Source organism: Monodelphis domestica, chromosome 3 (genome assembly GCF_027887165.1).
Source record: "Monodelphis domestica isolate mMonDom1 chromosome 3, mMonDom1.pri, whole genome shotgun sequence".
In the NCBI taxonomy this organism is placed as follows: Eukaryota; Metazoa; Chordata; class Mammalia; order Didelphimorphia; family Didelphidae; genus Monodelphis; species Monodelphis domestica.
The window spans coordinates 12758577-12770660 of record NC_077229.1 but is presented as its reverse complement, the minus strand read 5'-3'; the positions used below and the strand labels follow the sequence as shown (position 1 = coordinate 12770660).

The window sequence follows — 12084 nt, the reverse complement described above, 5'->3', positions numbered from 1 at the left end:
GGAAAATATGTCAAGCCCATGATTGTAGATGGTCACCAAAATGGCTAACATCAAGTAGACCAGATCAGAGAATACAGTAGGTTAAATGTTCAATTGTGAAAAGTATTGGTAACAAGCCTACAACTGGCCATTGTAGGAATATCCCTTGTTATACAGAAAGATAGTTTGAAGAATAAAATGAATTTATGAAAGAGGCTCTAGCTTTGCTTTTATAAAATTAGAGCACTAGATTATCTTTTCTTCCCACAGAGACTAAGGATGCTACTACTGTAATTGAAAAGGGAATAGAGTCATAGAAACAATCACTTTAGCATCCATATGAAAAAAGTAAACTTTCATGGTAAGACTGTTCAAAGCATGGAAAGAACTGAGAGAATTTATTTACTGGAAGACTGAACAACTGTAACCATCATGAAAAATTCTAAAAAGCATTTTAAGAGAACTAAGTTTACATGAATCTGTGGAGATAGCTTGAGTAGAATTTTGAGGAACTTTGATATCTAGAAAGAGTTGACTGGTGAAAGAATTTCTTTCCATAATGATGGAAAAAAAAATTAACAGTTTCTATTAATGACTAGAGATGATTTTATCCAGAATCTTGATCACCACAGGTATATTATTAAAATATTCCTTTGTATAATTTGTTACAATCTTAATAAAATTATATGTTCATGGGAATTTGTGTTTGCCTTAGCCTATTATTCCAGGAATGAATGAAAGAGATCATTAAAATCCTTTTAGAAAAGAAGTGTCTCCAGTTTATTTATAAAGAGGGATTAGGTTCAGAACTAATTGATTGATTAATGAGAAAGTGTGCATCATAAATCATTTATGAGGAGGTACTGCTTTAGAATGGTTTCAGAGTAAAAATTATTGGGGAAATTACTCACTAGCAGATAAATAAGTTGTGGGAACCAGTCATTGGCTTTATTGTCAGTGAGTGTAAGACACTTTAAAGCCTAGCCTCCTTCACCTTGACAAATTATGAATACTTTTTTCCAACAATTACAGCTGTTTTAAAAATGGAATAAGATTCCATTTAAATTATAGGTTATCCCATGACTAAAAAGCATAGTGCCAAAGTTGTTCCAAAAGGACACCTGCACAGACACATGTATGATTTTCAGATGGTACGTGAGATCTTTTCTAATTCTAACACCCTGTGAAAGTAACAGAAACTATAACCTTCAAATGTGCATCAACAAGTATTAGAAATGAAGAATGCAAGCTTTAAGGAACTTATAATCACAGAATCTGGGGGTTAAAGAAACTTCATTTCCAGCTTGTCCCATTTATAACCCCAAATAAATTCTCTATACCACAGCAAAAATGTTGCCACCCATTCACTATTACCTGCCATGGAGAAGGTATTAAATGTTCTTCGTCTTCTATTGTCCTTTTCTCTGATTTTCTCACAAACATTTCATGGAGAGCCCAAGCCACAGCATAGACAGTATTGTAGATGGTGTAACTCAAGCCAGATATGGTCATATCAAAAGAACACAAAGGCAAAATCGCTAACGAAGCATTTGGTGAACATATCTCTTGCTCTGGGTTTTTTGGTTGATCTGAGCACCTAAACGCTGAGAGCCAGAATCCCCTAAGTAAAATATTATCTGGGTATTTAAAAGGTGTAACTGCCTTAAGGAAAGTCTTAAGCCCAGGAATTTCATTTGTCAAGTATGAAAATGTGAGAGCCCCTTTGAAAATATAACCATTAATATGGAGTGGTCTCATTGTAATGTCCCAGTGAGATGTGGCAATCCATACCTTTTCAATCACGAAAAAATGAAATTGTGAGTATCTCAGAATCATCAATGAATCTGTGTCCCCATGAATGACAATTACTTTGCTTGATGATGCTAAGATCCTGGGCATGAAGTTCTCATATGATTCCATATGTCTTCTCTCACTGACAGGAATCTTCTCTGTGAAGGACAAGCAAACACCATTCTTTACCATTTCCTCTTTCATTTCCCAGGAGAATTTCTCTCCTCTCATATCATTTGAGACAATGAGTCCTATCCAATTCCATTCAAAATATACAATTAAGCGAACAACACCTTGGTGAAGAGAAGAGTCTTTGGGGGCCATCTGGTAGATGTAAGGAAACTGGACCTTGTCACTAAGAATGGAATCAAATGGTCCATAGCTGATCTGGATGAGAAAGAAACATGGATCAGTTTGACTCTTGGTAATGAGTGAGTAATGAGTGAGGAAGACTCATCTGCCTAAGTTGAAATATGGTCTCAGATCTTAATTGCTATGTGACTCTGGGAAAGTCACTTAACTATGTTTCCCTTAGTTTTCTTACCTGTAAATTGAGTTCAAGAAAGAAAGGACAAACTATTCAAGTATCTTTGTGATGAAAACTCCAAATATAGAAATGGAGAATCAAACTAAATAACAATTTTGAGAGAACTGAAGCAAAATGCAATTATCAGGTTTACTTTGGAGATAGGAAACTCTATGTAGACTTCTGTGCACAGTTTATTATAGGTGATATTTTAATGTCTGAAAAAAATCTCTGCATTGATTCCCCTCTCTTAGCCCTGAAGAAGAAAATTTTTCAGTAAATACAGAGTTATAAGATTATTTTTTTATTTCTGTACTAGCCAGTGTATCATTGGTATGATTTCCAAAGGAACCAGGATACAGTTTTATATCTTTGTTTATTTATTATGTAGTATGCAACAAAAGTATTTTTAAATATAGAAAAAAACAAGAATGAGATTCTGTTATTTTTTAACTTTGGGAAAAATATATTTCACCAGTACATATTTGAAGTAGATTTAAATTTGTATTTCAAATAAGAATATCTAATTATTTCTCAATGAAACTGGAGTATGAACTCTTGGTTGTTTGAAAACAGGACTCTGAAAGTGATAAATGAGATTAGTGGAATCTAAATGAGCCTAGACCCAAAAGGAATTCCCATTAAAATGTAGCTTAGTTGTGAAGATCCAGTCTATGACTGAAGACTTCCAATGAATACGATTTTACTAGGCATAAATATAGCCTATTCTTTATGTGTAATTATAATAGTTATATTTTTGGAAAGAATATATCCTCCTTTCATCTAATATAAATTTATGTGTTTTCTTAATTTCCAACAATTGATACTGGTCCTACTTTACCAGTCTCTATGAATAAAATATAATCTCTCCTACACATCATAGACTTTCAAATATTGGGAAATAGTCATTATTGTCCTTTTGAACATCTGCCTCTATCTCATTGTTTCTTCTTAAGTTCATTCAACAAATCTTCATTATACTTAAGATACCACAACCTAAATGTCTTATCCCCTTATGGACACTCTCTATTTTATCAATGGCCTTCTTAAAGTGGGGGTCCCCAAACAAATCCCAATATTCAAAATGAGTTTTGAAGATAGGGCACAGAGGAAATCACTATTTTTTCCTGGAAGCTACCCTTTCTTAATGCAATCCAAGATTGCATTAGATTTTTTGGATTCTAAAGTTGACCCACGATGAGTGAAAGAATGAGTGAATATATGGGTGGAAATATATGTATTATATACTCTGTTCCAGACATTTGCTAAGTTTGAGAACACTAATACAAAAGATAAAATAGATCCTCCTTCCAATAGTTTATATTAATGCAGGAGATGATAACATATATTACCTAGGAAGGAATACTTTGTCTTGGGAAGACATTGAGATGATGAGTGGTGACATAAAGTAATTGTTTATCATGTCTCCATGAATGGGAGTATAGATTTGATTAATATATCCTGAGTTAGAGGTGGAAAAAAATCTGTCAGAAGTTGCAGATGTTAGTTCCTTTGAAATTAGCCCATAATATTATTTGAGATGTTATTTCAAACAAATTGGTAACACATTTTCCACAATCAAGATATTGGTAAATATGCACATTGCCTTTTCTTTTTTTAATTAATTAATTAATTTAGAATATTTTTCCCTGGTCCCTGATTCATGTTCTTTTGCTCTCCTGTTCCCTCCTCCCTCCCAGAGCTGACAAGCAATTCCACTGGGTTATACATGTATCATTGTTCAAAACCTATTTCCATATTATTAATATTTTCAATAGAGTGATCATTTAAAGACAACATCCCCAATCATATCCCAATTGAACCATGTGATAATCATATGTTTTTCTTCTGCATTTCTGCTTCCAAAGTTCCTTCTCTCAATGTGGATAGCATTCTTTCTCATAAATTCCTCCGAATTGTCCTGGATCATTGCATTCCTGCTAGTCAATAGCAAAGTCGGTTATTTTGGATCATGCTATAATGTATCATAGTCTCTGTGTACAATGTTCTCTGGGTTCTGCTCTTTTCATCTGCATCAGTTCCTGGAGGTCTTTCTAGTTCACATGGAATTCCTCCTGTTCATTATTCCTTTCAGCACAATAGTATTTCATCCACATCAGATATCACAATTTATTCTGTCATTCCTCAAACGATGGACCCCCCTCCTTCATTTTCCAATTTTTTGCCACTATAAAGAGTGCAACTATAAATATATTTGTACAGGTATTTTCCTTATTGTCTCTTTGGGGGACAAACCCAGCAGTGCTATGGCTGGATCAAAGGGCAGTCAATCTTTTCAAGCCCTTTGGGCATAGTTCTAAATGCCCTCCAGAATGGTTGGATCAATTCACAACTCCACCAGCACATACTGCCTTTTCTAAGGTCTATGTGAAAGAAGTTATTTAGAGGGCCTTGATCATGAGGACAGAATCTAAGCTCTGGTATCCCTTGGAGTCTTTGGGAACACTAACAATTAAGGTTAAGGTGGGTGACAATGCTTCAGAGCTAATATCCCCTGGACTTCCTTAGTGAAAGAGGAAGGGCCAACAGTGGACCCACAGGCATGATGTATAAAAGTGAGAAGGTATGAAAAACCCAGATGGGAACATACTGCCATACTGCTCGCCTCTCTCTGTCTCTCTGTCTCTCTCTCTGTCTCTCTGTCTGTCTGTCTCTATCTATCTATCTATCTCTATCTCTCCCTCCCCCAAGAGATAAGACAGATGAGCTGATGTTGAGGTAGGAGATAGCTGTTACTTAGTCAGCCAAATGGAGAATTGACCCTACTCAGGTTTATCTTTCCAGAAGGAAAATATATCTATATCTCTTCTCTCTCACTTTCTCATTTTATTAATAAATGCTTATAACTCTGTCCAAGCCCCTTTTTATTCCTAACAGGTCAAACATTATTCTCTACATATGTATTTGCCAAAACACCTCTTTTCAGATCAGCATGCTAAAATAATTTGCTCAACAATGTAGAAACATGCAGGAAAAAGACTAAAATTAGTTGGAAACAAATTTAATTATAACATTAAAATGGTTGAGGTCTTAAACTGTAGTGAGTTAAAATGGTGGAAGATATAAATTGTGATAGATATAAGAGAGGGTGAGTAAATTTGACCGCAGAAAATATGTTTCACTACAGTGTCTTGGTTTTTAAATCAAATATAAGGTGGTCACCAGGGAAATATTCCCAATTATTCAAATACCCAAGTCAACTGGGTTTTATAGAGATTTTTAATTAATAATATAATGAGGAATTAGAGAAAGAGAGAAAGAGTAGGAAAGGAATAATTATGAAGGGCCTAAAGCCAATATGGCCTAGGCCTGAGTCTTAAGAGAGAGAATCAGTCAGTCAGTCTTTTAACACTCACCACAAGGTCTGCCTAAACAAGGATTCTAGTGACTCCAGGCCAGCTCCATCTCAGCGGACTTCACCAGAGAGCCTTCCAGCCAGAGACTGTTCCAAAAGGCCTCTCTCCAGAGCCTCCAGAGGGACAGAGTCCCCTTAGAGGAACTCCAGCGAGACCTCCTTAGAGATTGTCCTCCAAGAGCTTCCCTTCTCCAGAGCCTCTCTCAAGAGATTCTTCCCAAACGATCCTCATCAGAGATCCTCCAAAAGGAATTCCTCCAAAAGGATATATATCCAAAAGGATCTCCCTCAAGAGATTCTGCTTTTTCTTATATAGGGGTTTTTCTCCCATGTCACCTCCACTAAGTCCCTACGTCTACCAATCACTGTAGACGCTTTCCAAAGGACTGCCCATCTAAATTCCTACTAAGTCAACCAATCTCCTCAGTAAGTCTGAATCAGAAAAAATGCTGCTGTGTCCACCAATCTCCTCAGTAAGTCTGAACGAGAGAAAACACAGCTGAGTCAACTAATCTCCTCAAGAGAAAATTTGCCCAACCCTTTTAGGTACCTAGCATCCCATTGTATCAATTCTAAAAACAGGCCTGGCTCAAAGAACTCCCTGCCTCATCATAAGCATGGGTCCAAGTACTTTCATTGTTTAGCAAGGAGTTTTCTCCCCTAAAGCAGTCTTAAGTATGGGTGGAGTAGAGATCCTCCCATTTCTGATCCTGGCGAGTTCTCACATCAAAATGGGGAATGTTTCTCAGTAGGGAATTTGTTCCAATTAAGAATTCCCCAATGGGGAAATTTTTAACATTCACAAGTCTGAGAGATTTCAAGATTTACAAAACTAAATAACCTTAAGAATAAGTGTGACAAAGAACAAATCATGAACAATTAACAATTTCATTAAAAAGAATGACAATAAGACAATGTATTAAAATTTGGGGGATACATCCAAAGCATTGCTTAGGAGAAACTTAAAATAATAATATAGTATGTTATTATATATAACATATCATAATATAATATAATAAATTTATATAATAAAGTAGGGCAAGATAAATCAATGAATTGGGCATGCAACTAAAAAAACTAGGAAAAGAGCAAGTTAAAAATCCTGAAAAATCAAATGAGATATTTTTAAAATCTGAAAATTAGAAAACAATGGAACTAATTAATAAGTCAAGGAACAATTTTTATGAAAAGCTCAATAAAATAGTTAAAGAATTTGTTCATTTGATTTAAAAAAAGGAAAGAAGAAAACTAAATTACCATTATGAAAAATAATCATGGTAAATTCTTGATCAATTAATAAAAATTAATTTGTCCAATTAGATCATAATTAATTCAACAATCTAAGCAAAATAAATTAACATATTCATCTTCAATCTATATTTCTCTATCTACTAACATATCTCTACAAATCCCTACCTGTATAATATTTTATAAATATATATATAATTGCCCAACTATGTCTAAAAAAAAAAGAAAGAAATTGAATAAGCCCTCAGAGAATTCCCTATGAAACAGCACCAGATCCAGATGGATTCCCAACTGAATTCTACCAAATAATTAACAGACTAATTGTTTTATTATATAAAATATTGGAGAAAATGGCTGAAGAAGAACTTCTCCCAAATTCCTTTTATGACACAAATATGGTATTGGCATCAAAACCAAGAAGAGAGAAAAAAAAAACAGGAAAAAGAAACTATAGATCAATCTCCCTGATGAATATGGGTGTAAAAATTTTAAATATAATACTAGCTAGGAGATTACAACAATATATCACAAGAATTGCACACTATGACCAGACAGGCTTTATACCAGAAATGTACAGATGGCTTAATATTAGGAAAGCTATCAGCATAATTGATAATATCAGTAACAAAACCAATGGAAATCACATAGTTATTATCTCAATAGATACAACACACTTTCCTTTCAAAACACTAGAGAACTCTGAAATAAATGAAACTTTCTTTAAATTGACAAATAGCATCTACCTAAAATCATCAGCAAACATTATCCATAATAGAAGTAAGCTAGAGGCCTTCTCAATAAAAGTAGGAGTAAGGCAAAGATGGTCATTATCACCACTCCTTTTCAATTTTATCCTGGAGAGCCTACCTAGAGTAGTTAGAGAAGAAGAAAGTGAAGGAATTTGAATAGGTATTGAGGAAATTAAGTGATCACTCTTTGTAGGTGATATGATATTATATTAGAACATCCTCGAGAATCAGCTGAAAAACTAATAAAAGCAATTAACTTAATCAGAGCTGCTAGATACAAAATAAATCCATATAAATCATCAGAATTTCTTTATTCTACTAACAATAAGAGATAGAAAGAGAATTCCTACTTAAAATAAATGTAGGACATATAAAATATCTAAGTGTCTAGCTGCCAAGAAAAACTTAGAAATTCTATGAACAGGGGGCAGCTGGGTAGCTCAGTGGATTGAGAACCAGGCCTAGAGATGGGAGGTCCTAGGTTCAAATCTGACCTCAGACACTTCCCAGCTGTGTGAACCTGGGCAAGTCACTTGACCCCCATTGCCTAGCCCTTACCACTCTTCTGCCTTGGAACCAATACACAGTATTGACTCCAAGACGGAAGGTAGGGGTTTAAAAAAAAAAAGAAATTCTATGAACACAACTACAAAACACTTTTCACACAAATAAAGTCAGATCTAAACAAATGGGGGAGGGGAAACATCAGTTGCTCAGAGATAGGTAGAGGAACTATAACAAAATGACAATTCTACCTAGATTAGTATATCTATTCAGTTTCAGATTAATCAAACTTAATCAAACTAATCAAAATTATTTCAAAGAGCTAGAAAAAAGCAATAAAATTTATTTGGAGAACTAAAGGCCAAAAATGTCAATGGAATTAATGAAAAAAATAATATGAAGTAAGATAGTCTATCTATGCCAAATTTCAAACTGAATTATAAAGCAATAACCATAAAAATCATCTGCGGTTGGCTAAGAAATAGAGTAGTGGATCAACAGAATAGAATAGGCATTCAACATGCAATTGTAAATTACTGTAATAACCCAGTGTTTGAAAAGCCTAAAGATCCAAGCTTTTTGAAGAAGAGCTCACTATTAGATTAAATACTGCTGAGAGAACTGGAAAGTATAGGAAAAACCAGTCATAAACTAATATCTCATACCATACATATATGAAGGTAAAGTCAAAACTTACATGATTTAGAAAGAACAATTTAGGGAAGCACAGAATAGATTACCTATGAGGCCTATGGAGAAGGGAAAAAGTTATGTACAAACAAGGCATAAAGAATATCAAAAGATATAAAATAGATAAATTTGATTACATAAAATTTTAAAAGTTTTGCAAAAACGGAACCAATGCAATCAAGATTAGAAAGGAAACAATAGAGGAGAAATTACAGCAATTGTCACTGACAAAGGTATCTTTTCTCAAATACCTAGAAAACTGAGTTGAACTTTTAAGAATACGAACATTCTCCAGTTGTCAAATGGTCAAAGGATATGAAAAGGCAATTCTTAGATGAAGAAATTAAAAATATTTTAGTCATATGAAAAATTCTCCAAATCACTATTAATTAGAAAAATACAAATTAAAATAACTCTGAAATACCACCTCACACCTATCAGAAAGGTTAATATGACACAAAAAAGTAAAATAATAAATATTGGAGAGGATGTGGAAAGACTGGGACATTAATATACTGTTATTGGAGCTATGAACTGATGGCATTATTCTGGAGAACAATTTGGAGCCATGCTTAACCCATCAAATATTGTCTACCCTTTAACCCACTACTACCAGGTCTATATTCCAAAGGGATCCAGGATAGGGGAAAAGAACTATTTATACAAAAAATACTTATAGCAGCTCTTTGGGGATTAGCAAAAATTTGGAAAATGAAGTAATACCCATCAATTTGGGAATAGCTAAACAAGTTGTGATATATGATTGTAATGGAATATTATTGTGCCATAAGAAATGGTGAACAGAAAGATCACAAAAAAATACAGGAAAGTCATATATAATAAAGAGCAAGAAGATGTATTTGTAAATGTTTGCTGATTTTTAGATGAATTCAAGGCTTCCTTTGCATAAAAAGATACTGTTACATTTACTAAAACAATTTAAAGTAATTTGTCTCAGCTTTCAATATTTCTATTTATTAGTATAACAAATGTGCCCATTTATGGAATAAAGTGTAAGGATGATGTCTCACTGAGTGAAGGATGGGTGAAATGGTTGAAGATAATTTGAAGCTTACATTATAAAAGATGGAACATTTAAAGGCATTGAGAAATATTTAAGGAAACAAAATATAATTTAAAAAGAATTGAAGACATTTAAAATGTGTGATAAAACTATTTAAGTGGTGTGGTACTCCTTTACTGCTCTCAAGCACCTGAAGAACACTGGATTTTGAAAACATGGTAACATTCTATCAAGCTTTCTTGACTATAACTAACATAACATTTCATATGTAACCCTCCATTCTACAGAAAAGACTTCATTAAGGGTAGTCAGGCCAATCTGAAATGTAATGTCTATTCTCAAAGAGGCATCAGAGGTTCTGCCCAACTCTCTGATACTCCTTACCCCCAAGCTACAATGAGAGCACAGGTTTCATCATTAAAAAAGAATGTTCATTAACTCCATAATAGGACTGATAACAGGTCTTGGTAACCACTACTACTACTTTGTGATATCAGAGGATTAAACATGTGCTCAAACATCACAGCATAAAGAAATGTCCTCATTTGTAGCAGCAGACAAATTCTTCCTCTCCTGCCATGCTGTTCCCCATCAGGATCATGGAAAAAGAACCCCAGAATGGAAAAATCAGTCTTCCTCTTCCCTATCTAGGGTTTTATGCTACTCAATCATCTGACAAAAAGATGCAAGATGCATCTTGTTGCATGGATGCCCTGCCTTAGGGATCTCACTCTGGTCTTCCAAATCCCAACCCAGACTTAATCCTGGTCCTTTGAGATTGGAGTTTTTCAGGCTGGTTTCCAAGTGTATGACCAGAATTCTCTGTTATCCCAATGCTAGTTTCAGCACAAAGCACCACTGGCAAATCCTCCTAGGTCCACAAATGCTGAATGTGTATCTGTAGTGCTATAGGGGATAAATAGTGAAGTTACAAAAAGTTTAACATAGTGTGAAGATGAATGGACTTTGAAAGTTGAAGAACAGAGTGATATAAATTTGATTTATTATTCAACTGAAAGTATAGACATGTACGTTCTAGTACCTACTCATTCATCAGTGAATAATGTAATGCTGTATAAGCACTAACATCTCCAATCTTTAGTGACTTCATCTGTGTAAAAAGCAACTTGATTCAGATTTTGTCTCAGATTCCTTCATGGATGAAAACTAAATTATTCCAATTTTATTTCTAACCCACAGAATCTAAGTGATGCTCCAGGAGAGGTTCACCTACCCTTGTGGTTGAGTTAGCTGCAAGGTTCAGTAACTAGTGTTAAACTGATGTTAAGAACTAAGGTCAAATCCTGCCACCACAATTTATTAGCTTGGATAAGCCTTTTAACTTTTATGTTTCAGGACCCCATTCTGCAAAATGAAAGTAATAATAGTATCTACCTATAATAATAATATATAATATATACTATAATAATAGTATCTAGCCTATAGGCTTGTTGTGAGGATGAAAAGAAATGCATATGTTAAATACTTCTAAAATTCTAAAGCTCTTCATAAATAGTGGTTATGATAATGACGATGATAACCATTACTATTTTTGTTAATAGACAGAATGTTGGGCTCAAAATTCCTCACCTGTGGAAATTTGTAGAGGTCAAGTAGGGTCCCCATCTGGACAGAAAGAGCTGATGTGTCTCCTCCAACAACAGCCACAGAGTTGTCCTGCACCCTGCAATTGTAGTTTGGAATAAACTGGCCATTCCCAGACAGCCATCTCAGGGAACTCTCCAATGTTTTCTCATCGCTGTGGTAGGTGTTATAGAGATGATATCCCAAGGAAATGTTGGGCAACAGACTAGGATTCTTGTTAATCTCCTCTACAGCAAATACTAAGGTCAGAGCCTGTTGATAATTTTTGTGCAGCCATCTGTGGGGGTGAGAACATAAAATATTTTAGAAGCCTAAAAGAATATTTTTCAGGAGGAAGTATTCCTCTGCCATGTGAGTCAAAATAAAAGACTCTACGAGATATTCAACTTATTTCATTTATATTAAAAATGGCTTCCCACTTACACCTTCTTCTATACTCTTCCCTTCTTGTGATTCCTGAGATAATAAGGACTTTTGGTTTTCATTTCTTATGGATCTCTGCCTGAGTCAGAAACAAATATTGAGCATCCAGTATGTACTAGATCTTAGAGAGGATCTGGATGGCCTTTAACTCCATAAAGCCAACGGTATC

At 34.5% G+C, this 12084-nt stretch overlaps 1 protein-coding gene across 1 annotated transcript in view; it reads right to left on the bottom strand.

The window, feature by feature from the left end:
• Positions 1 to 11765, bottom strand: part of VN2R555 (vomeronasal 2 receptor 555) — a 41615-nt gene extending 29850 nt beyond the window's left edge. Inside the window, 2 exon segments of the mRNA NM_001102452.1 lie at positions 1354 to 2157; positions 11478 to 11765. Of these exon segments, the coding sequence (NP_001095922.1) occupies positions 1354 to 2157; positions 11478 to 11513 (840 nt within the window). The 5' untranslated portion in view covers positions 11514 to 11765.
• Between the last annotated feature and the right edge of the window lie 319 nt (positions 11766 to 12084).